The sequence below is a fragment of the Gobius niger genome (genome assembly GCF_951799975.1).
Source record: "Gobius niger genome assembly, chromosome: 14".
Lineage (NCBI taxonomy): Eukaryota > Metazoa > Chordata > Actinopteri > Gobiiformes > Gobiidae > Gobius > Gobius niger.
The window spans coordinates 14,685,555-14,709,424 of record NC_136865.1 but is presented as its reverse complement, the minus strand read 5'-3'; the positions used below and the strand labels follow the sequence as shown (position 1 = coordinate 14,709,424).

At 41.4% G+C, this 23,870-nt stretch overlaps 1 protein-coding gene across 1 annotated transcript in view; it reads left to right on the top strand.

Annotated features, from left to right (window-relative positions):
- adgrb2 (adhesion G protein-coupled receptor B2) overlaps positions 1 to 23,870 on the top strand; it is a 232,919-nt gene that overhangs the window by 50,610 nt on the left and 158,439 nt on the right. Inside the window, exon 2 of the mRNA XM_079571360.1 lies at positions 22,209 to 23,127. Within this exon, the coding sequence (XP_079427486.1) occupies positions 22,224 to 23,127 (904 nt within the window). The 5' untranslated portion in view covers positions 22,209 to 22,223. The remainder of the gene's footprint in view (positions 1 to 22,208; positions 23,128 to 23,870) is intronic.

Below are 23,870 nucleotides of genomic sequence, written 5' to 3'. Positions count from 1 at the left end.
TGTGATATATCGCTGCACTCATCTTAATTGTTAGCCATCGGAGTGTTATGGCGTGTGATTTAGCATGAGAACTGAAGCTATTCTTTATTCAAACAAAGGATTTCCAAGTCTTACATAAAAGATTTATTCACATTCAGGTGTTCCGATATGCATGAGACCTATATGGATTTGTATAAAACAGCGTATAGCTACACATGTGTTTCCAATGACATCACGCATAGTTCTGGTAGTAGAATATTGCAGTATTACAACACATAACAATATCTCTACTCAGGATGAAAATGAAAGACAACCTATTGACAGTGGCATTTTTATGTACTCATAATCATTGAGTAAAAACATGGCCCCAGAGACGCACGTTCATGTGATATAACCAGCAAATGTGGCACAGATGTAGCAGCTCTGTCTGTCGAGCTACAGCAGGATTTACAAAAATATCTGCTTCATTCTGAAGACTATACAAACACTTCAAAGAGGAAACAGATAACCTTTCTCTGTGATTTTTGCAGTTTGTCATGTCAACAGAGTCTCAGTCTGAGTCAGTGTTTAAGCTGCTCAAGACGTTAGCATGCTACCAGTTCGCATTTAGCTTCAACCATTGACAGCTGATTCATTCAACTGTCATTGGCTTCAACACGATAAACACATGTGTGGCTCACATCTATGAACACTGAGGAAATACTACAGTAACAGCTCATATCTGACCTCTGTCACATGTTGTATCCAAGGCTAGAAGTTTGGAGTATTAGTTCAGGGCTTTCGCTTGGAGAGGTCAGAGCTGAGCTGTTGAAGCTAAATGCTAACCGGTATGCATGCTAACATACATCTTAAACACTGGCTCACTGGTTTCTTCACATAAAAGTGCGTCTCTGGGGCCGTGTTTTTACTGCTATCTTCTTGAGGAATGATTACGAGTAAATACAAATGTCACTGTCAATCAAATGTCTTTCATTTTCATCCTGAGTCATTTTACTTCGGTATTCAAAATGGCCGCCTTAACAACAAAAGTCACATGACTGAAAAGCATGCATACAGTTAGACGCAGTTTATTTGGCTTGGGCACACCATGTCAGTTGGACTGTGAGAAATTGTAAGCACTCTGAGATGACAAGAGCGTGCAGTCTTTGAACTACGTTGGGGCATCGCGTGCATGTTAGAAAAGCATACGCTACAGCTTTATTAAGATTATCAAGACGCCGTGCGAAAAGAGATGCAAAAACCATTGTGTAGATCACTCCACTATCAGCCGAGCCACTTGGGATACTCGAATTGGTGAGCAGTGTTTACAGTGCAGCTTAAGTTCAGCCTCAAGCTAAGGCAACATTTGCTTGCTGCTTCTCGCATATAGATCAAAATTTGCCTAGTGATGCCAGTTTATTTAAAGTTTTTCCTTGCGTCTATTCCTTGGCTGTGTGCGCATGTCCCCAAGCATTTTTTTTTCTCCCCCCCTCTATTTATTTGCGCAGAGTTCTTATGAAGCTCTGCAATCTGGTATGTTCTTTCTGGCTTTGTTTTTGACATCAAGCTGACCTCTTCAACGCTGCCCACACAATCACAGTGGCAGGAAAGCTCTCACGGCATTTGCGGAGACCGTGCAGACCTTGAGAACGACGTAATTGCTAAAATACACAGCGCTCCTCACTTCCACTCATTACGATGCGAAACTCTGCACTTTAATTGGGGTATAGAGAGTGAGATGTTGCAAAAATATTATCATCAAAGCGTTTTGAGAATATGGATTGTTTTTTTCTTGTTTTTTTTTTCTCGAAGCACTGAATATTCGAACGCAGCAAAAAAAAAAAAAGCTTTTGACTCTCAGTTCTTTGTGTTTCAGAGTAATTGATTGGCCAAGATGCATCACTTCCCACGCTCATCAAAGGAACATCGAGTTATATTGAGTTATATACTAAAAACAGTACTGTACTGCTTAGCAACATGAGCACTTTACATACAGTGGGGGAAAAAAAGTATTTGGTCAGTTTCACATAGACATTCTATTGGATTTTGGCCAAATACTTTTCCCCCCACTGTATATGATGCAGAATACTCAGTCATATTCCCTTATCTTGTGAAAAGCAAACTTGGTCTCGTCCTGCAAATGTCATTTGAATTGAATCACAGGTGGTTTTGTCCAGGCAGATATACACAGCTACAGATCAAGGCACTGTCGTTAGTTAGGGGCTGGTTTTGAATATCTTGTCAGGAAAAAAACAGTTCAGAGTTTGGAGTAACCATCTCAGTGGCATGCTTTTCATGTCCTAAGATGGTTCAGGGCAAAATCTTTTCACGCAAGTACACACTGGGAGTCAGAATTAAAGGAGAAAATCCGGAGCGGGCAGACTGATCAAAGTGGAGTCGTTCATGTTTTACAACTGTCCTGCAAAATGTCCTTGCCACTGTTGCTACTTTTCCATGTGGGTTAAGTGTCCGGGCACAAGGCCAAAGACACGAATGGATCCACAGCCCTCGACTTTGCAAATACTAGCTGGCGAGAGAAGTGTTGATTGATTTGGTTCTCTGGTGTGCTATTTGAGATCCGAGCATAAACATAGTAATTTCCATCGCAATTCTGGAAGGTTGCGTCGTCTGAAAGCAAATGGCCGCAATGAGCAGGATGGAGTGCTTTTCTCAGAGCTGGTCGAGGCTGGATCGTGGAGCCAAGTAAAGCACAAGTTTAATAAATGAGCAGATCGTTTAGAGGGATGCTTTGATGGTTTCAGTGACGGCAGAAACATACTGAATTTCCAGGTTGTGCGGTAGATTGAGCACAATGCAGGGTTGGCGGAAATGATAGGTGCGATTTAAAGATGAGTTTCAAACGGTTTCCTAAGAGTCAGAGAAAAATATCAATCTATGTGATGAATGGTTATTCTGAGCTATAGGGCCAAGATCCTATTTTCTGCCCTCAATTTATGCTCAGAGGACACTCATAAATTACTATCATCCGCATCTCTACTAGACAATATAAGTCTTCCATGATGGATGTCATCAACAGAGCTGCGCCCTCACTTTGAGGGGGGAGCAGGGTTGTTCCCTTATATGCGGCACTTCTCTTAATCCTAAATAAGATGGTTTGATTTTGATCTGCTAAATTCTATTAAGCTCTTACCCCCTTCTTTTCTCCTGTTCATTTTCACCCAAGTCTAAAATCTTATTGACAAGAGACTTTTGTCATGTTTTCATCAGTTTTTTGTTGCTCTTTTGTCACTTTTTTGTTGTGTTATTGTCGCTTCTTTATCGTGCCTTCGTTGCTCTTCCGGCTCGTTTTTGTCACTCTCTTCTGTGGCTTTTTTGTGTGTTTTTTCCATCACTTTTTATTCATGTTTTTGTTGTGTGTGTTATTGTTGCTTTGGCGCTCTTTGGTTGCGTTTTCATCCTCGTTTTTGTCGCTATTTTTTACAAAGCTTTTACATTTTGGGTAATGCCAAACTGGATACAATAAGCTCGGTTCAGGTGTTAAGAGGTTCGCTTTTTGCTGAATGGTTTTTTGCATTACATTTACTTTTAAAAACAAATCTTCAGGCAGATTAAAACACATCTTGGATTGTTGAATTACTATGAAGTTTTCCTCCTAGGATCAAGTGTTAAGCACAGCGTAGAGGTTGTTTTGCGGCGGCGAGATCCGAGATGAGACAGTGACGCCTTGTGCGCAGACAGTGCCAAGCATGTAGAACGTGTTAGCTGATGAGAATTTTTCTATCCCACTAGATTCTCCCCACCTTTGAATACTTGCAAAGGTGGGAATTGAAAGCGAGAGGAGAGATTGTGTTTCTTTGCGTCTGTGAGGAAAGATGGCGTTCCTCAGACTGCTCCGCTCAGCATTTCGGTAATATCAACTCATTTTGTACGTTTTCACACACACTCCCTCACACGGGCCAGTGCTGAATCAGGATCTATGATGACCACAATAACAGAGAGAGAACTGACAGCACCAAGATGTGTAGCTTGCTGCTAATGGCTTGCATTGCTTGATTGTTTTTTTTTTTTATTGTTTTTTATTCATTCCTATTATTTTCTCATTAAAATTACATGGCATGGATCTCTGCTGTAATTTGACTTCCACACCAGCCAGTTTAGTGTAGTTTTTAATCTAAATATTCCAAAGCTGAGCAGCAGACGCTTGAAATAATTGCGAACCTTGATACAAAACGAAAGAAAACAACACCGTGCAATGGTCTGTACCTCCTTATCTTAGCATTGACTGGCCGCTAGATTAGCCACCTGCTTTGGCCAGTGAGCGGTATTGACGCCTTGCCTGTCACAGTCGGCTCAACCCCTCAGTCAGTGACGAGGGCACAATGAATTCAGAGAGGGGGATATTGATGCGGACCAGGCAACCCACAAAACCACACAACAAGTCTTTTGGCTGGGGAGCTGTTTTCGAGCCTTCCCCAACGCACACTCATCCACCAAAGCATTGTTCACGTATACGCGCGACATACTAAACATTTTTACTTGGTTTATTTAGTTTAGTTGTTGTGCGTGTTGTTCTTTTGTTTGTTTCCACAACACTCTAGATTTTTCCCCATTATAGCTAAAAGGGTGCATAATGTTACCCCTTAGTAACTATTTAATTAAGTAAAGTAGGAAACATGGCTGCCTTCAGTGCTCCTCTGATCCTCTGAAATGGTGCACCTCCTCCTGGGTTTGTCCCTGTTTCAGAGCATGGTGTCCTGCACTGGTCAGCTCCTCCCTCTCCTCCTTCCTCTTCCTCCTGTGCTGCTCCCTCCGCTCCACAACAGTCTTTCACCCTCTAAAAAAAACCACCCACAAAAACACGGCAAAGGCGTGCAAAAGCATCCTGCAACAATAAATGTAGTTCATAGAACAAGGCAAATAACACAGCTGTTCCAAGGCAGAGGGAAGTTGCTGCTTGTTTATGGTTGCCATACCAATTAGCACGATTCTAAATAATTTATCAAATGCACTAAATGGCTTTGTTTTCCTCGCCCATTAATTCAACAAATATAACATTGTAAAAGAAAAATCAAATGCCTTTCCCAAAATTGCTAATTTTAGTGCTTTTGTACGACAGCTACAACAACATAATAACGTTTTTGCTGTAATTGAACAAAACATTTTTCCGCGGCGAATGAAACAAAAACAAAAGGTTCTCCTATGGGCTATGTGGTTTACAGTCTTATCCTCCTTGCTTTACAGCAGTGGCATGTCATGTTTCCCTGCACTTCTTTTGAAATTTTCCCCCACACTATTATAAAATGCGTTGTCCCATTTACAGTACGCCCTTGCCTGCACGGGCTGGGCTGGGAATGGGAGGTGCAATCTAAACCATCGCAGGAGCTGGGTCAGCAACTTCAGAGCTTTTTTATCGCCCGTGTGCGATTAGGTCCTCTCAGATGCAACCGCGCGCACGCTTTACCTGGACCACAAGTGTATATGTACAGTAGATGTGTGCGAGACTGGCCTCTGCTATCGCCGGCTTGAGATCCACACGTTTGTGGTCTTTTCTGAACTGCCGCGCCGCTGTCTGGTGTTGGAGATAAAATTGTGGCCTAAAGGAAGGAAAAAGACCGACCCCATCCAGTTTCTCTGCTGCATGCTGCTTAATCTGCACTCTTCCTATTCGCAACCTCCAATGTAGCGCCCGGCATCTCACTATCTCCACAGCGGCTCACACTTGTGTCTTTCATAACCTCAGACCATCCGTTCAATTCTTTACACTGGCTTCATCCTCTACGGCCATCTCCTGTGCTTTCCACTTTTAGAACAAGAGGAACCAGCATATCAGTCGAACACACACCAGTTGGCTTCATCTCTAATACAGTGTGGTTTCCTTCAGGTGAACCACAAGTTAGTTTGATTAAGAGTTACCTGCAGTGCAAAATCAGGACAGACTTGCAAAGGCTTGTGCTATTAGAATTCAGATTACTGAACCTTAATATGATCTGTGATTGAGCGATATTAGATCTTTTGGTAAGAACTTTGAGAATTTCCTTCTGACATTGTGTGCTGTACAAACGTTCTACTTTCCTGCTCCACATCTTTGCTCAATAGTTAAAACTCCCTCACTACTTCTGCCTCCTTCTCTCTCTCTACACACTGACAGCCAGTGCGTAGAGAATCGCTGCCCCTACTTTCCGCCCAGTCCCGAAAGTTATTACAAATAAACCGGATAAGATTTGGATCCCTTGTCAGATCTAACGGGATTGCTCAACTTAATTTTCTGCTCCAAATTTATAATGTCTCTTTGTGTCCGAATTTTTGGGGCTGATTGCGGCTGTGTGAGAATGATTGCTCCGGCCTCTGTCATTAACATTTGCATTTCAATAGAGCACGCTTGATTGAACACCAACAGCAGTGTAAGTGGTTTGGCAGGGCAATTTCCCCTTTGCTTCAAAACAAACATCCATACTTATTGATGTTCCTCTTCATTCGCTCGCAATCGCAAACCCACTCGCCTCTGTCTATTTTACGTGACAGAAAATACATTTCGACTTCTATAGCCTTTATTTCTTTTATGCTTGTTTCAAAAATTCCTTTGTGCATTCAGTTTTGAAGCATTCAATCATCGGTTTGTTTTTGCCACAGTAATCCACCGTTTGTTTTTTTGGGGCTACACGCTAAACAGGTGGATATTTGATGTCTGATGGAGGTTAGTGACCCCCCCCAAACCGTACAAAATGAATGCAGAGACTGGACTGAGGTTTGAGCCAAATCTTAAGTCTGAGGAGAAGTCTAGGCGGACATTTCACCATTGTGTACCCAATTAGATTGGCGAACATTAATTTCCCTTGTTACTTCTTAATAAAACACAAGTACTTCCTTTCCAAAATTTCAATATCTAGTGTCAACAACCTCAGGACCTACTCTTCCTTTCTGGCGGGCATTCAATTTTCAGAAAAAATATAAGAAAGTATTTTTGCAGAGTGGAGGAGTTCACGAGTGAGGGACGGATGGAGCGTGAGATCGATAGACGGATCGGTGCCGTGTCAGCAGTGATGCGGCCGCTGTATCGGACTGTTTTGGTGAAGAGAGAGCTGAGTCGAGGGGCAAAGCTCTCGATTTACCGATCTATCTACGTTCCCACCGTCACCTGTGCTCAGGAGATCTGGGTAATGGCCAAGAGCGTGGATTCAAGTGGCCGAAATGAGTTTCCTTCGCAGGGTGGCTGGGCGCACCCTTTGAGATATCGTGAGGAGCTCAGTTACCTGGGAGGAGCTCGGAGTAGAGTCGCTGCTCCTTCATGTTGAAAGGAGCCAGCTGAGGTGGCTAGGACATCTGTTTCTCCTGGCCGCCTCCCTGGGGAAGTGTTCCAGGCATGTCATATTGGAGGGACACGTTGGAGGGACTATGCCTCTGAGCTGGCCTGGTGTTGCCTCGGGCCCCCCCGGAACAGCTGGAGGAAGTGCGCGTGGGTCGGGAAGTCTGGGCATCTCTGCTGAGACTGCTGCCTCGGATAAAGCGGAACAAAATGGATGGATTATTGCAGAGTGATCCTACGATTTTAGGCCAGATATACACTTCTCAAGTAAGATCTGGATCTGTCCATACCAATGCAGTATTAGCTGATCTGAAGTCAGATGATCCCGGGGGAGTAACAGAGCTTTGCAACATCACAAAGAGGTTCATAGGGAAAACTACACTCAAACAAAATCCCTCATAGATCTCAAGAGAGAATCGCAGTCTTGATTTGGGTCTATTAGATGTTATTCCACTCTTTGTGCACTGAAAGGATGCAAACAATGGAGGTTCTCCGGCAACTACAGTTACGTTTGAAGTGGTTGTGTCATTGCCAATTTGTTAGTTGTCTTCTCTGTTTATTTTTAGCTGTATATTTGGATGCCAGTCCAAACTCACATTACTTTACACAGCGATGCAGATTCAAACTGAAATGTCTTACAAATCACATGTTAACTTCCAAGCTAAATCTGGTACCATCAACACTGAAGGAAGAACACACTGTCATTCATACTGTGTTTCTCTTGTGTTCTCAAGCCAGACTCTTGATATTGGATGTAGCATGTGAGACTGAATGATTGAATATTTCTGACATCACAATTATAAGACTATTTTGATCATATGCAAATTATTTCACAATAATGATTTGCTCCAGGACGGCACATTAAAAATTTCTGGGAAACCTGCGTGGCCTTTCAGAGGACACAACGCCATTTTGTTTTGTTTTTACCACTCTCCTGCTGACATAAAACCGCAACGTTTCTAAAACAAAGAGTCTGCGATCTCACTGCTCACTTGGCCATGCCTCGACTGCCCCATCCATGGGTCACCCGAGGACGCATTCATTAGCTAAATTGCCTGTTTATTTTCCCCTCGCGGTCAGGCGCTGCTGCCCCACGACCGGCTTTGATGCGAGATTGGAAGAGAGTATACGCCGGCTCCATTCCCCCGCCTTTTCTTCTTTGCCTTTTGTCTTGCTTTGATTTCAATGGCCATCCCCTCTGTCTGGGGTTCCTTTCTATATATCTGTCAGTGCACGGGGCGAGGAGGAGAAGTGAGGAAGACATGGAATACATCCCACTGAGAGACAGGCCTGGATAAATAAAGAAGAGGTATACTCTGTCCTGCCTGGGAGGGAAGGCAGCATGGAGACCAGGGGATTTTTTCTTTTTTTTTTTCTTTAGCTTAAGGCAGCTGTCAGATTTTGAGAGGACACTGAGGACTGAGAGGGGGTAAAAAAAAAAAAAAGCAGGAAAAGTTGAGGTGAATGCTGTTCAGGTGTCCGCGAGGAGAGGTGGGCTAGATAGATGGTAATTTGAGATAGGGGAGAGAAACCTGGGGAGTGGACGCAATATGGCTCCAGCAAATAGGAGCTATAATAGTGGTCAGTGATGGGCAGTCGGCTGTTATTGTGGACACATTGACAAGAAACAGTCAGCTGCAAGGCAGACAGCAAAAAAAGTCAGTGACTTGACGTTGGTGTTCACATTGATTGCAAATCTTTTTTTTTTTTTTTCTCGCATTAGAATAGCCCTGAAGCAGTATTCGTATCCTAATAAGTATGCAATTCTGTTGTAAGACTCAAGGTAGATATTGCAGTGTACTTTTTTATGGGCTTTCAAAGCACTCAGCTCGATGTAAAGGCTAAATATGCAAAGGCTAAAGCACATAGCCAGAGGCCAAAATGTCTTATTCAAGGTACTTTGGAAAGAGAGAAATATCAATTACTATTGTGTTGCTGTATGTATTAGAGATTCAAAAGAATGTCTGCCTCTCGCCAAGGCTGTAAATGCATAAACAAGAGTCAAAATATCAACAGATTTGTTACCTTTTACCAATTGTTAAAGTATTGCTGTTCGCTTTTATGGCCAAATTCTGCCCGTGACAACAAATGATTACAATACATAGAGTATAGAGTGCACAGAATAGGTTAGTCTACCCATTTCACAAAACTATAACATAGATAATGCAATTAAATGTAATGCTTTGTTCAATATTTGACCTTGCTGTGCGGCTATACTGTACCAATGGGGCATGAGCAAGTCCCAGTTTGATCTTCTTTTGCCACTATGTAATTGAACAACTTCAGTTTCAACCTTTTGTTAAATTGCCACTTAGCTTGAAACAATGATTAATATTTGCGCTGGCTTCATCAAACAAACCTTAGAAATTAAAATCTGTCACGGGCATGTACAATTATTTTAACCTCAACACACTGCAATCAATTTAGTTATCGCTCATCCTTTAGAATCCTTTCTAGCTAACTAACAGCTTGTTAGTGAGCCTTGGTGGAGCCGTGGACCTTTCATTTCACCTCTTTTGTAGTGTCCATTACAGGTCAAACACAGCTCTAAATTGGGTACAGAAGAAGAGACAAATGAAGTGAAATGACTTCATTTGTCTGGAGCGCTAACAGAAGCAGACATTCCAAGCACACTTTTACGATGCAGCGCCAACATAAGGCATGAAAAAGGGAAAAAAAACACTTTGGTATGGATGGAAGGAGAATTATGTTTCATTTTTATTCGACCTTTGAACACCGACATTGAATACAAATGCTGAATAAAGTCTGGGTCAAAGTTATATTAAGAACCGACTGCTCTGATGTGGTTATACCTCTCAATGGGGGTTACATTGAGTTTAGCTGCAAAATAAGCCAAAAAATCCATAAAATGAAACAGTTTTCAGAGTTTCCAGTGAAGCCGGTTGTCAAGCGATACGATGTTCTTTGTTGTGTAAAATATATGTGCGTCCGATACCAACGTACTGCCGTTGTAAACTGTGCCTTACTCTGTGCGCTAGGAGTGTATAGCAAACGACAATACTGACCCAAAGGGTTTTATGGCACTTTTTTTTTTTATTCTCCTCTTTCCACAAAATGTCCACGCCTAAAAGCTTAAAAAAGAAAAACAGTCATTTTCGCTAAAAGCTTCTTTTAATGCACTTATTCCAAACAGGCTTTTGCTGGACCATTCACATCCATCTTTGGGCCCACATCTGTTCATCTGTATTCTGTACATGTGCCCGTTTAAACAAGCCACCACTTCAAGCTTGTCAGTAAGACTTAAACTGCTTTCCGCTGCAATTTTTTACGCTGTCATTTCTTGAGAAAGCTTCTGCTTAACGTTCTTCATCAATAGTTATTTTCTTTGATTCTTTCAGTTTTTTTAAATGGTTGTTTTAAAGCGTGAAACCTCGCGGGATAGGGTAGAGTTTGTTGGGTCTATCACTTTTGCAAATACCGCCTTTCCAACAGCATTAAACTTTTAACATTTGGTCAATACTCATTAAGTTTATTTATTCAGTAACTTTTCGGCAAAGAAGCAAAGTTTACTTAAGAAGTGGAGCAATCAATTGTCTGTCCTCGAGATTGTGCACAGTAATGGCTGCTTAATTGTGTTTTTACATTTGTGTAGTGGGCTTAACACCGCAAGAAATAATGCAATGCATTTCCACCTGCATAACACGAGAAACCTTTCACACTTATTGTGGCAGGGTGCAGCAAGGTGGCACAGCGATTAGCACTCTTGCCTTGCAGCTAGAAGGTCTCACGTTCAATTCACGGGCTTTTTTTCCTCTTTCACTAAACACATGTACAACAGGGCAGTGTTAGAGTATAACATTATATCGCTTTTTATCATACTGGGTCAAGCTGTACAGTCGTACAATCTCTGTCATAGCCTTGACTGTGGTGTTCTGTGGAAGCATAGGCAGACATGAATGGTAGGACTAGCGCAATGTCTCGAGTGGTGGAGAGGTTTGAGCACCCGAATGATCCTGGAGCTCTGTGTTGGGGTCTTCATTCCCCTGGTAGGGTCTCCCATGGCAAACAAAGGTGACAGGTCAGACAAAGAGCGGTTCAGAAGCCCCTTATGAGAGACCAGCAGGCCCAGTTTGAATCGTGAGGCCGTCCTTCTGTGGACCCACCACCTGCAGGAGGAGCCATAGGGGGCTGGTGCAATGTGATTTGGGCAGTTCGGACAGCTGCCCCCGCGACCTGGCAACGGACAAGTGGAAGATGGATGGATGGATGGATGGATGGATGGATGGATGGATGGATGGATGGATGGATTCTTCATCTATCCTCTGTAACACCATTGTTAATTCTTGAACAGGGCAGGATGAGTGAGAGTGCGGGACAACAGATGAGTGCCGAAAGGTACAATCCAGTCAGGTGTGTTCATGTGCACGAGTCCTGTGTGTTCACGTGCACCTGCCCAAATAAAAGAACAACAAAACATAACAACCAGTTGACCTTCCAAGTACCCCGAGGCATAGTTCAAGATCAAATTAGGACTAAGTAAACAGATCCAAATTATTAGAATAAATTATGCCTAAACTGGGTCTGAAAAAGAAAAGAAAACACATACAGCATAAATGAATGTATCTGTAATGAAATGGAATAAAGACAGACCCTTTGTACCGCTGAAGAAACTCAAGTACCACCAGTGGTGCATGTACCATGGGGACAGAGGTCACAGCCACTTTGTTCTTCAAGGTCTCATGGCATGATTTTCCAACAGAAAGTCTCAGCTATACAAGTACGAGCATGCTCAGTGAAATATATGTGTTGCCTTGAGTGTAAACCTAAAAATATAAGCAGCACTGTGGATAAGAGACATTGTGAGGTCAAATCCGCAGCCACGGTAGAGTGAGGAGCGACTGTAATGAAGAGAGAGCACGGTCAAATCAATAAATAATGCTTAAACAGTACAAGATTTAGATTAGCATTTGTTTCCTACCACAACTAATGATAATAATTTTAACACATTGATAATGATTAATCTAATTTTATATTTTGCTTAATGCAGGGATCTCCAGTCCTTTCTGGGAAGCTCGCCAAAGACTTTCTACATTTGTACATACATTTGATGACATTTTGATTTTGTTCTGAACATGCTGAACACAATATTCAAACATTTGGGTCAATATAGTAAAGTGTAGGGTTAAAACGCAAGGGAATTTCATCTTGGCTACAAATTCTCTTGGGTGAAGTCCTCCAAAAGTGTCTTGCCCTGGTTTAATGTATATATCTTACTATAACTCTCTTACTACTGTTATAGTTGTCAGATTATTGATGACAACAAATAACAAAGAATGTCAGTCCATAAGAAGACTCAATGGAGTATATTCAAATTTGGTATCATCACTTTTCAGTCTCTTCAATGTATACTGTTGGTCCATGAGTGTGTGAATGGTTCCATGATGTGAGTGCAGACAGAGACCATTTACCACTTGTGTTGCTATGTTATCTGTGTCGTCACAGCTGCCATGGCACGGATGAATAATTATTTCTATGCTCTTCTATACTGACCGCTGCCGATGACACCGTTACCCACATTTGACCGCAGTAGCACTGAGCAGAGCTGCATTCACACTGTGCAGGATTTCCTCTGTCTTTTCAATCTCCTGATGATATATATCAGGCACACGCGCACACACATCCCCGACTTGTAGCTGAGCACCTGCAGCGTCAGCATTCCCAGCCCCAGCGCCTGTCTCCCCCTTGATACAGAGCCCTAAAACAAGGGCGAGAAATAGTGAGCTCTGAGATAATGAAATAAATACTCGTCTGGCAACACTTCAAAGGGGCAAGCCAGAGAGACTGCTGCGTTATACTGCAGTGGAGAGAGAGAAGGAGCAGAGATGTTACATAAAGAGAAAAGATTGGTGGATTACACCCACACTTCCTCAGCAATCCACAAATACAAACATGCTCAGACAAAGACGTATACAAGGAAGTTATGACTGCAGTGGAGCTGGAGAGTGGGAGAGAAAAACATCATTTGTGGCTGTTCAAACACAGACTGTCTTCCAATGTTTACTATTCATATATTCAGGTATTCAGCCTGATAGGAAATATATAGCTTTTTAAACAAATTCCATGGATGTCCATGCACCATGATAGCTTTGGTTTATACTTAATTCGTTGTACATATTTGGTTTGAACATGTTTTTTAATTTAAATTCACGTCACAAAACTGTTATAAAGCACAGTATGTAACACCCATGTACGAATCTCTTCTGTTGGTGATGGCATTCATGTCAGAGGGATTTGCATGCAGAAGACATATTTACATGGAAGCTCACAGTCTTTTCATAATACATGTGTGCTTTTATGTGTTTGTTAGTTCTTTCTCTACTTAGGTAAAACATACATGTCTTGTTTATGTTGCTGCAGTGTTGTTTGTGATTACCTTCCCGGTTACAACCCATGCACACATTAATACAATCTTTAGGCTTTCGCTGCCATGTCATGTTGTATGAAGGTTAATTTGTGTTTTTATTATACACTGAATTTATGTATCTGAATTTTTTGCATCCGTATTTCACCACCATATTGAAAAAAATTCAGTGTATTTTTTTTCGCTGCTGAAAAAAAAATTCAGCTGATAAAAAAATTCTGTGTATTTTTTTTCGCTGCTGAAAAAAAATACACAGAATTTTTTTTTCAGCTGAATTTTTTTTTCAGCAGCGAAAAAAAAATACGCTGAATTTTTTTTTCAGCAGCGAAAAAAAATACACTGAATTTTTTTCAATATGGTGGTGAAATACGGATGCAAAAAATTCAGATACATAAATTCAGTGTATAAAAAACACCTTGATAATAAAAACACAAATTAACCTTCATAATGTTGACATAGACCAGGGGTGTCGAACTCGTTAAAGTAAATAGACATGTGTGTTGTTGAAAACTAATATAAAAATGAAGTGTATTAAAAAAATGAGGCATTGTAATGTGTAAAATCATATTGGACTGTCATTCAAAGTGACAGTTGACCAATTGTCACATGAAAACATTATGACCGCTTGGCAAGTATGTTATGCATGATCAGCGGTGCCTTTATCTGGATACTGGAAGTTTGCCATTGTATATTAACCATCAGTTTGAAATTCACTTCATAGATGGCAGGAAATTAATTTGTTGATGGATTGCTCAGAGCTCTACATGGCGTCTATCTAATACAACAAAGAGACACAAGCATCATATTCATCATAACAACGGTATGAACAGTGCAACATATGCCGCCTCGGGGCCGTCTTGGAAATGATTATTTTCCCTGGCCACTGTTTTCCTCCAAGTATTGCTATTGATTTCAAGAAGAGTTGTTTTGGCCAATGCTTTGAAGCCGTTTCCCCAATACTTTTTCCATCTAAATGTTATGCATCTTTCCTTCCTTCCACATTTGTAGTCTGTCACTGCCTCCGTTCTGTTCACTGTACACCGTTCTATAACTTGAAAGAAATAGAAAGGCGTCTTGGCAGGGTTATGTGAAAGCCAATAACATTCTTGCGCAGTTTCCAGAATAAAGACCAAACTCTGTCTTCAGAAAATGTTTGATTGTTTCTTTACTAGGCACCTCAACACAAAACTCTCTTTTTTTCTGATGTGTTGCTGCCATAAAACACTGTATATTCATTATCTATGACTGAGCGATTTAAGGAAATGCATGTAATAGTCTCCAATTCACTCATATTCTGCTTATTCTGAATTGGGGCTTTAGCTAGTAGGTGTAATGCTGTAAAAGAGCTACAGTATAGTGTGTGCAGACTCTGTCCAAGCAGCCAACAGATGGTGACATTTCAGTGTGTTTTTCCGCACTCTGACAGCCAGGGTGTAAAGACGTCGCGTGGGTGTGCTGAGTTTCCAGGGTCAAACATGACATGCTCCCGCCGTGCTACAGTGCTGCTACTTTGCATAAAGTTGGCCATCTTGTACCCAAGTCCTCCAGGGAGTGCACAAAGGTGGAACAAAAGGCCTACTAATCACTATACAGCAACTTCAGTTTGTGCAACGAATGCACAATTAGACCGAGAGAATTTGTGTAGGTATTTGTATACATCCAAATATTTGTATGAAAATGAGTGCATTAGCATGTAGGGGGTTGTTTACTAAAGGTTTTAACGCACAGCACAAACTTAGCGTAAAAGACCTGATTAATATGCAAAAAAGAAAAGTTCAATGCGCAAATGCAAATGATTTTGTTTAGCGAGCGCTGCCGTGTTTATCATGACTATGCGAAGTAAACTGTGCAAAGAATTAGTACGTCGGATCATTAGTGTGTTCAAAATGTGTGTTGTTCTGATGGTGCAGGGGGTTATACAGAAAATGCACTTTACTTGCGACCTTTTTTTTCTTCGGCTTTCAACTGTATAACGTTGAGCTGGAGCCGGTCAGAGCGGCTGTCCATCAAACGGCTTCAGGAGTCTGTCACGTCCTTAGAAAGTCTTCATGCAAACCGCTGGGTCTGTGTACGGCGTATTGCATATGTTCCGCTGACCTCTTAACATGAACTGACCCCTAGTTAAAGTAATATTGTTACTCACGCAGTACACTCATTTGCATATCACAATTGTGGCACTGATACGGTTTTTTTTTTTTGTGATACATTTTTTATTGATTTTCTGTTAAAGTATAGGGGTGAGAATCCACATATTCAGCATGTATATAATACAGCGAGAGAAGCACACAAATATATATAGCACAGGTAAATACTGCAAACTCAAAGGCATGCTATCCCACCCCAACCATTGGGACCCAACTGGTGCAACATGGCCACTAAACAGCACATGCTAATTTTTTTAATTCTACTCGCAATTTAGCACATGGCTTAGTAAATTGAGTAAGAGCTTACTTTTGGACTTCTTATGACTTTTATGAAGACACTGGATGCACTGTAATATTGGTTTAGACATGTTGATTAATAGTGAAAAATACCTAGGCTAAGTGCAAAACTTTATTTTATACTACCTTTGATACATTCTACCGGCCGAATTTACTACAATGCTAGGTAAATGGATATGGAAAATTTGAATCAACTAAGCAAGAAGGTTATCGGCTACAAATATCCGATACTGAACCGATAGGCTGCCAGTGTTGGCTCTCAACACCTTAAAAACACAAGTTTTACCACCTAAATCTAAGTGAATATGGACATGCTTTATATCATTTTGAAGCTAAGAATCTGAGGAATTCATTTGCTGAGTTAGTTTTATCCGCAAATGTATTTTGGATCGCCGAGCAAAATGCCGCGGCTAGCTTCAGTATGCTAAAGCTAGCGGGGACATGCTAATGCTAACAAAAACTAATCAAGGCTGAGACAGAAATTATGATAGAAATACCTAAAGTAGCCTACTAAAATAAAGAGAAGAAATAACTGATCTATCTTTGAAAAGCCCTTCTAGGGGACGGACATTGCAAATCAGCCTTGGCTATAAATGTATAGTATAGTAGTAGTATAGTAGTATAGTACATGTTTATTGTTCACACATGTCCCTATCAAATAAATGAATATAAACAAAAATAACACTTGTAATCATCAGATCATGTGATGTGAGTTGTTTATTACTGTAGCCTAAAGCCTGTTATATTGCCTGATATTTAGTGTAGAAAAGTCCAGTGATCCTTGATAAATGTTCATCCAAGAGTTTATCAATTAATTGTAATATCATGACAATGAAATATGACTTTATTGATCTTAAAATGGAGAGGAGTCAATCAAATTTTTCACTCAGAGAAAGCCAACTTTAACAAAGTCTCTTGCTATTGGTAAATATTGGATATCGGCAGATGCTCAAACCTCAGTATAGGTATTGGTATCGGTATCGGTAGCAGAAAAGCTGGATTGGTGCATAGTTGGCTTACTGCAGTTGCTCTTCTCCAGAATTTTAGGTCCCTGATGTTGTAAGGCAATGTAATAATTACAGTAGTCCCATCATTGTTATTAATAAATTCCCTGCCTTTCCATTTCCCACAAATCAATTTGTAAACGTACAGTCGCAGGTTGAGGACACTTTGAAAAATTGTTGCTCACTGTAAGAAATTGTTCGAAATCCATTTAGTCATTGTCCCCACGGTTGAGCAGTTTTGTGATTTAGTGTATTGAAAAAGTGCTCGGCTTGAGGTGCAAAAGTATTAACGACAAGGAGCCTGATGAATGACCTGCAATTTTCCCAGGGCACAACGGAATGACGTAAACTCCTCAATATTGCCTCATATCTCTAATGATTCTGTTTGTTTTTTATGGAGTATGACAGCCCTATTGAGAATGATCGCAGGCTAATAACTGCTTTTTACCCACTCAGAAAAACAGCGCTGAGATAGCACTTTTGGTCAGTTCTGTGCCTAATAAGCGTGCATAGTCATTGCTTCAGTCAGTCGGTGCTTCGGTCAAATGTTGTGAATCTTGTGTTGGGGGGAAAATTGCAGCTATAAAGTCACCAATCTAGAGCAGTCACTTTTCATTGAACCATAAAAAGCTCTCGTTGCGTTCTCAGGATTGCAGTTGGATGAAATGGGACTTTTCGGGGACTGTGTCAACTCAATAATTGTGTTGATTCATATATTGGTGTGAGAAATATAGTACTGGCTGAGCGAGGGCAGGACAAAATAGGCGTTGGTTATATGGACTTATAATGATGTGGGTTCATTAACAAATTATGCCAACCGTATTAGAGCTTATTCAGAATCTATTCAGTTTTGAAACTGATATAATATGGCAACAGCTACATATTTTAAACAAATGGAAATATGGAGTCTCCTTGAATTACGAGCAGATTCATTTTGGCCTGAGTATGTGTTATGGGTTTACATTCTTGAAGCTCGTATAGGGCTGTGTTAAATTGTTGCTGGCATAAGATACCATTTTCACCTCCACGTTGATTTGTAAATCTATTTGATGTCTTATACTATAATCGTGTAATTTCCTGTACCTCATTTAATTTGTGTGCATTTGACGTTTACTGCTCATCTGTCATCAGTGTCTGTCACATGTCACGCCTGACAGGCCTCCATGAATATGGATGTGCCTGTGTGTGTGTGCATATATCAGTGCACGCTGGGTGTGTGCCATAGCTGGAAGCTCAAATGCCCTTTCCTGTGATGGTGGGATTTAGAGGGACTGTCTCTATACCCAGCATGGGCGCCTCCCCTGCTTGACTGCCATTTGAGAATAACTGATAAGGCTACACTACAAGCACTCAGGGTAATAAAGGACAAAGTGAGTGGTGACTCCCTAAAATGTCAACCCAGTATTAATAAAGGTCCAGATGTTATTAATGAGGAAACCAAAAGCACATGTGGATATGTGTAGATATCGGGCAGATAAATAATGCAAAACAGATTACACTGAGGTGCATTTACTTTCATGTGCAGGAAATAATGTCCTTCTGATCAGCCCTCTGAGCAAGTACTTTGTGATGTATTCATACAGAGTGAATTGTAGTTCAAATGTCAGTATCAGGATATGGATTTTTTTTCTTCCTTTTTTTATGATCAACTCTGTACTTGCTGTTGATAAAAAATAAAAGCTCTCCACTGGCAGGGTGAGCTTAACATTAAAGCGCTGATCTCAGTTCCAGCATTTAGCTACAATGAAATTGAGTTGTGCCTTTGTTTACCCAGGTTTGATCTGTTTTTGCACAAAGCCAAGCATAAAGCATTTACAACAGGGTTATTGTGCTGTTTTATGCCCCTGCTTCTGAGCTCATGATGTTGTGCAGATTTGACAGCCACTGCCTGCAATATGTTGGCCCACGAGATAAGCACATTTGATGCAAGTCAAAGCAGAAGCATGGACAATGTCACTTTGTGCATTTTGTTTCACAGGCATTTTATACTTTTGCATATTATTTCTGAACATATGTTTTCCTTCTTCATAGAGGTTTATGTTGTAGGCTTTTCTAGCCTCATGGAGAGTAATCAATTGGCAATAGTTCCAGCTTCTTCTGCTACAGCAGAGAGCTTACAGTCTCCCACTGTGTGGGAGACACAGATACAACACTCAGTCAGTTGGGTGTCTATTTAAATTCTGATTTATTGTGGGGCTAGAGTTGAGTCACTTTGAAATAGTTTTCTGTGGACACTGCACTACAATGTGGTTAGTAGTGCTGGAATAATTAGTGTGGATACGCACAGCCCCATCTCTGATGTGTTTTACATGAAGCACACAGCAGCGACCGGATCAGATTAGTTAGATTGTCACTAGTGCTTTAAAGACTGGAGGAGGAAGGGACAACAAAGACACACATACATATTTCCCATTCTTACTGATAACATTAATGTCAAGGTGCAGCAGGAACAGAAGACATCAAAGCTAATGAATATTTATACATGCCCACAGTAAAGTGCTGCTTTAGACTGAAGTGGGACAGAATGGCCTCATGAAGACAGCACTTTAGGGCCTACTCTTACACAGACCGAAGCTCTCTGAATATTCAGTGCTCATTGTCCTAAAAACAATTTGCCCAACACTCCAGGGCTCGCTATACATTAAATGTGCAGAAGAATGTACCTGGACATGATTGAGTCCAAAATACATTTTTCCACCAGGAAGAGGTCAGGATCAGAACAGAATCATACTCTTTGAACCAATTTCACATGTATCTCACTTTCAGATTCTTCAATGGAATAAGCAGAGAATAAACATTATCTTTTACATGCTCCACTACAGACAAAACAGCAAACATTCAGATCTCATGTTGAGTTTTTTTTGTTTTTTTGGTAGCATGCATTTAAAATGACATAGAACCTCTTCATATGGAGCAAATGGCTGGGTGTCCTTGAGCGGATTCCACAATATGCTACATTACTCTTCTCTCAACTCAGGTGTTCCGTGCATTTGTCAAAGTGTCAGTGTAACCACAGCACCACAGTTTAAACCCTCTTCACGTCACGCGTTTCATGAGAAAAATCTCAGATGAGAACCTGGCACAGTCCCAATCTCTGACAAAAGGCAAAGACAAAGGGAAGTTGAAAAAGCTGTACATCAAACCAAGAAGAATTCAGTCCAGTTCAGGTGATGGATGTTGTTGCTATGGTAACACCTTTTAGCTGGAGTTTAACAGCAGAAATCAACACGGGTGATGGTGCATTATTATTAAAAAGACTTTATTATGCAAAACCCACAATTTAGAGCTGTTGTTTTATATCATTTGCACATGTTTGCTCAGAAAAGTTCCTCCACACTTAAATATCATTAACAATTAACAATAACCACAGTCGCATAACTACTAGCAGATACGCTTTTAGACGCTTGACAACTATAGTTAAAATCCAATAAAGTACAACATTTTATCTCAACTATGACACAATATTATATTTTAAATAATGACTAGGAAAAACATGGGGCTAGGGGCGGAAAAGTGCCTGGATGTTAGAGGCACAGGGTCGAGAGTGAGGCCGAAGTGAGAGCAAGCAAGGGCCTGTATCGCCGCTTGCAGCTTTAATTCTTCTTCTTCTTCTTCTTCTTCTTCTTCTTCTTCTTCTTCTTCTTCTTCTTCTTCTTCTTCTTCTTCTTCTTCTTCTTCTTCTTCTTCTTCTTCTTCTTCTTCTTCTTCTTCTTCTTCTTCTTCTTCTTCTTCTTCTTCTTACTTCTTATTACACGTTGCGTAGAACAGGACCTCTTCAAGTCAAAACAATATGGAGATTTACATAAAAGCAGTCTAGACCCCCAACTAATCTTTTACATTTGCGATATTTCTCTTTTAAACTTCCCTTGTGCAAGTTGAATAGTTGCTGGAGTCTGGACCCTTGCTGTGTGCGTGATGGTTATGGTTTGCCGAAGCCTCAGGGGCGCGACTCAGCGGGCAGCGCGGTGTGTTTTGGTGTGCGAGTGTGCGCGAGTGTCTGTGTGTGTGCACTTATCAGTGGGGATAGGATAGAGCAGGCCCCACAGTGCATGTCTCAACAGCCAAGTCATCAACCCTTTTAATCCAGCCCAGCGGGGAGGTGTTTGTGCTTTTGACAACGTGTGTGTTTGTGTGTGGTGAGGGAAGAGGGAAGAGGGAAGAGTTCACTTAAACTGGTGTCCTAAATATTTATAGTATTAGTAGAACTGCAGAAGAGATACACAGGTGCCAAAACATGTTAGCATGACAAAACAACCAGGCACAGATAAATACAGTGTGTCTGGGTTATTTATTAACATTTTGCTGAAAGCCCAGAAAATATCAATGAGACATACATTCATACATGTCAATGAGACATACAGTACATTAATGCATTCATCCGAAAGGCATTATAAAACACCAGACTTTTCATAATGCAGCAAACATTATGGTAAAATGCTCGCACCTGCGTTGAACACTCCACATTGCTCACGATCATAATCAGTTTCATGCTGTGGATAAAATGTGAGTTTTATTCACAGCATGAATAAAACACCGTTCTATTCGTGCTGTGGACCTTTGATAAGTCATCCATAATTAGTATGCACTCACCTGTATTCACCTCTTTAAGACTTTCCGTGAACGAAAGCTCATTGCGGCTTTGTCACATCACTGCTTTATTACTCACTATGCTGCGAGTCACATCAGTGCTTTATTACACTCTCTGCTGTGAGATCAAAAGCATTTTAAGCTCCTCACCTTTTGTCCCCTGCTCTGTTATGCACTTGTTGGGCAGTTTAACTGTTGTCGGCACAACCATTTTTGTTTTGGTTTTCGTCATGTTTGGGTTTGCTCTGCATTACATTTATAGTCACAGTCCTATGCACTTCTTAAAGCCACGGTTCTTTTTCTCTTTGGAAATAAAGACAAAGCAGTCTCCGAGGCACCAGAAATTGTGTGGCCGTGCAAGGAATGGTCAAAAAAATGAAACATTAAACATACCTCGAAAATGGTTGTGGGCTCTCTTCTAATACTCTTTTGCTTTTGCTAAAACGTGGTCTCAATGTTCCAATAGTCTACGCTTTAAATTATCATTTGTCTATTTAATTTGCATCTCTCTTAATCACTTAGTTTGCACATTCTAAACTTACTTTTCCTCTTTCTCTCTTGTGTCTCCGCAGGACGAATGTCATAGGATGAACACTGCTGGCGGGGTGTGTCTGTCTGTGCTGTCCTCTCTCTTGGCTGTGGCTGGGGCACTGGCTGCTGTGTACGCCCTCGCTCTAGCTCCTCTCTCCGCTCTGGCTGAGGTTGCTACCGGGCCCACCAACGGCATCCCCAGCAGCAGTAGCGGCAGCAGCGGGGCAGAGGGACCCCCACTTCCCCTCACCTCGCCATGCTCCAGCTTGGTCACCGGGGTGCTGTATGGATCTTTTTCTTTGAGAGAACTCTTTCCCTCCAGGGCGCCCGGTTGCTCCTGGTCCCTGGAAAACCCCGATCCCACCAAGTATTCCCTCTACCTCCGCTTCACCCGCCATCCAATCATCTGTCGGACACACTCGCCTATGCTTCTATCTCTTGACCACCATTTGCCCAATCAAAGCTGTCCTTTACAACTGGCGACTTCTGAATCTAGGGATACTGACGTTGTCGAACTCTGTGGAAGTAAATCTACCTTCGAGGGACCTTACTCATTCTTACAATTTGATAAGAACTTTGTCCAACTTTGTCTAACAAAACATCCAACTGGAGACGAACCTCAGGTAACCAAGGAATTGCTAGAGCTGAGGTTAGTAGAGGTTTTACTTATCAACAATGAGAACTCTAGTCAGTTTACATGCGGAGTTCTCTGCCGGTGGTTCGAGGAATGCTTGCGAACAGGACACAATGGGGACCAGGAAGTGTCCGACGGAGATGGGTGTGGGATGAGCCAAACCGGATGCATTTGCCCAAACCATAACATCATGGCGCCAGCTGTGCCGTTGCTACCGGAGACCCCTCATACTTTCAGTAATGGATCTATGGTTCCTGACGACTGCTGCGTCACAGAGCTGCACTCCAACGATGCGATCGCCATAGCGCCAAGGGACGTACGGCAAGGTAAGACTTTGGATTTGTCATTGTGCACTGCTTTTGTGATGTATTTTCATGGAAGACATTGTGGTCAAAAGACTTTTGGATTCAAACCATCATAGACAATGAATTTCTTAAAGCTGTCATTGGCCCTGTTGTTGGTGTGTGTTGCTCTAGTGCAGGGGTGTCAAACACGCCGAGGGCCGAAATTCAGCCCCCGCAGTTGGTCGCGGGCCGCATATATTGTAAAGGACTGTGGCCTCATAAATAACAACAGCTTACACTTATTGCGCTTTTTATGAAAATGCTACAAAAAGCCATTATTGATTCACTCCAAACTCAATGGCAGTAAGTTACTATTGTAGCCACAGCTGCCCTGGGGCAGATTGACCATTTACCTCGAGACTAGATGTCTCATACGCACTGCTGGCCAATGGAGGGCTACGCCCGCACACGGCGGCCATCTTACCACAGGGAGCTCGCTCACTCATAACATTGTGTTTTATGGTACATGTACTTTTTAATAACTGTAACTTGCTAAATTTTCTACCGATTTTCAAACAGTTTGGTTTGTTATAAACCTCAGAGATGAAGGTATGACACTGCAAACATATTAATAAGAAAATAAAATCTTTATTTCAACATGTTACAGCATTCAGAATTATAGCCACGTTAATAATGTTTGTAAGACACCAAACCGCTTGTATAGCTGTGACGATTTCAGCGCGATAAGAGGATTTGTATTCGTGCTGATCACTCACTTACTTGAG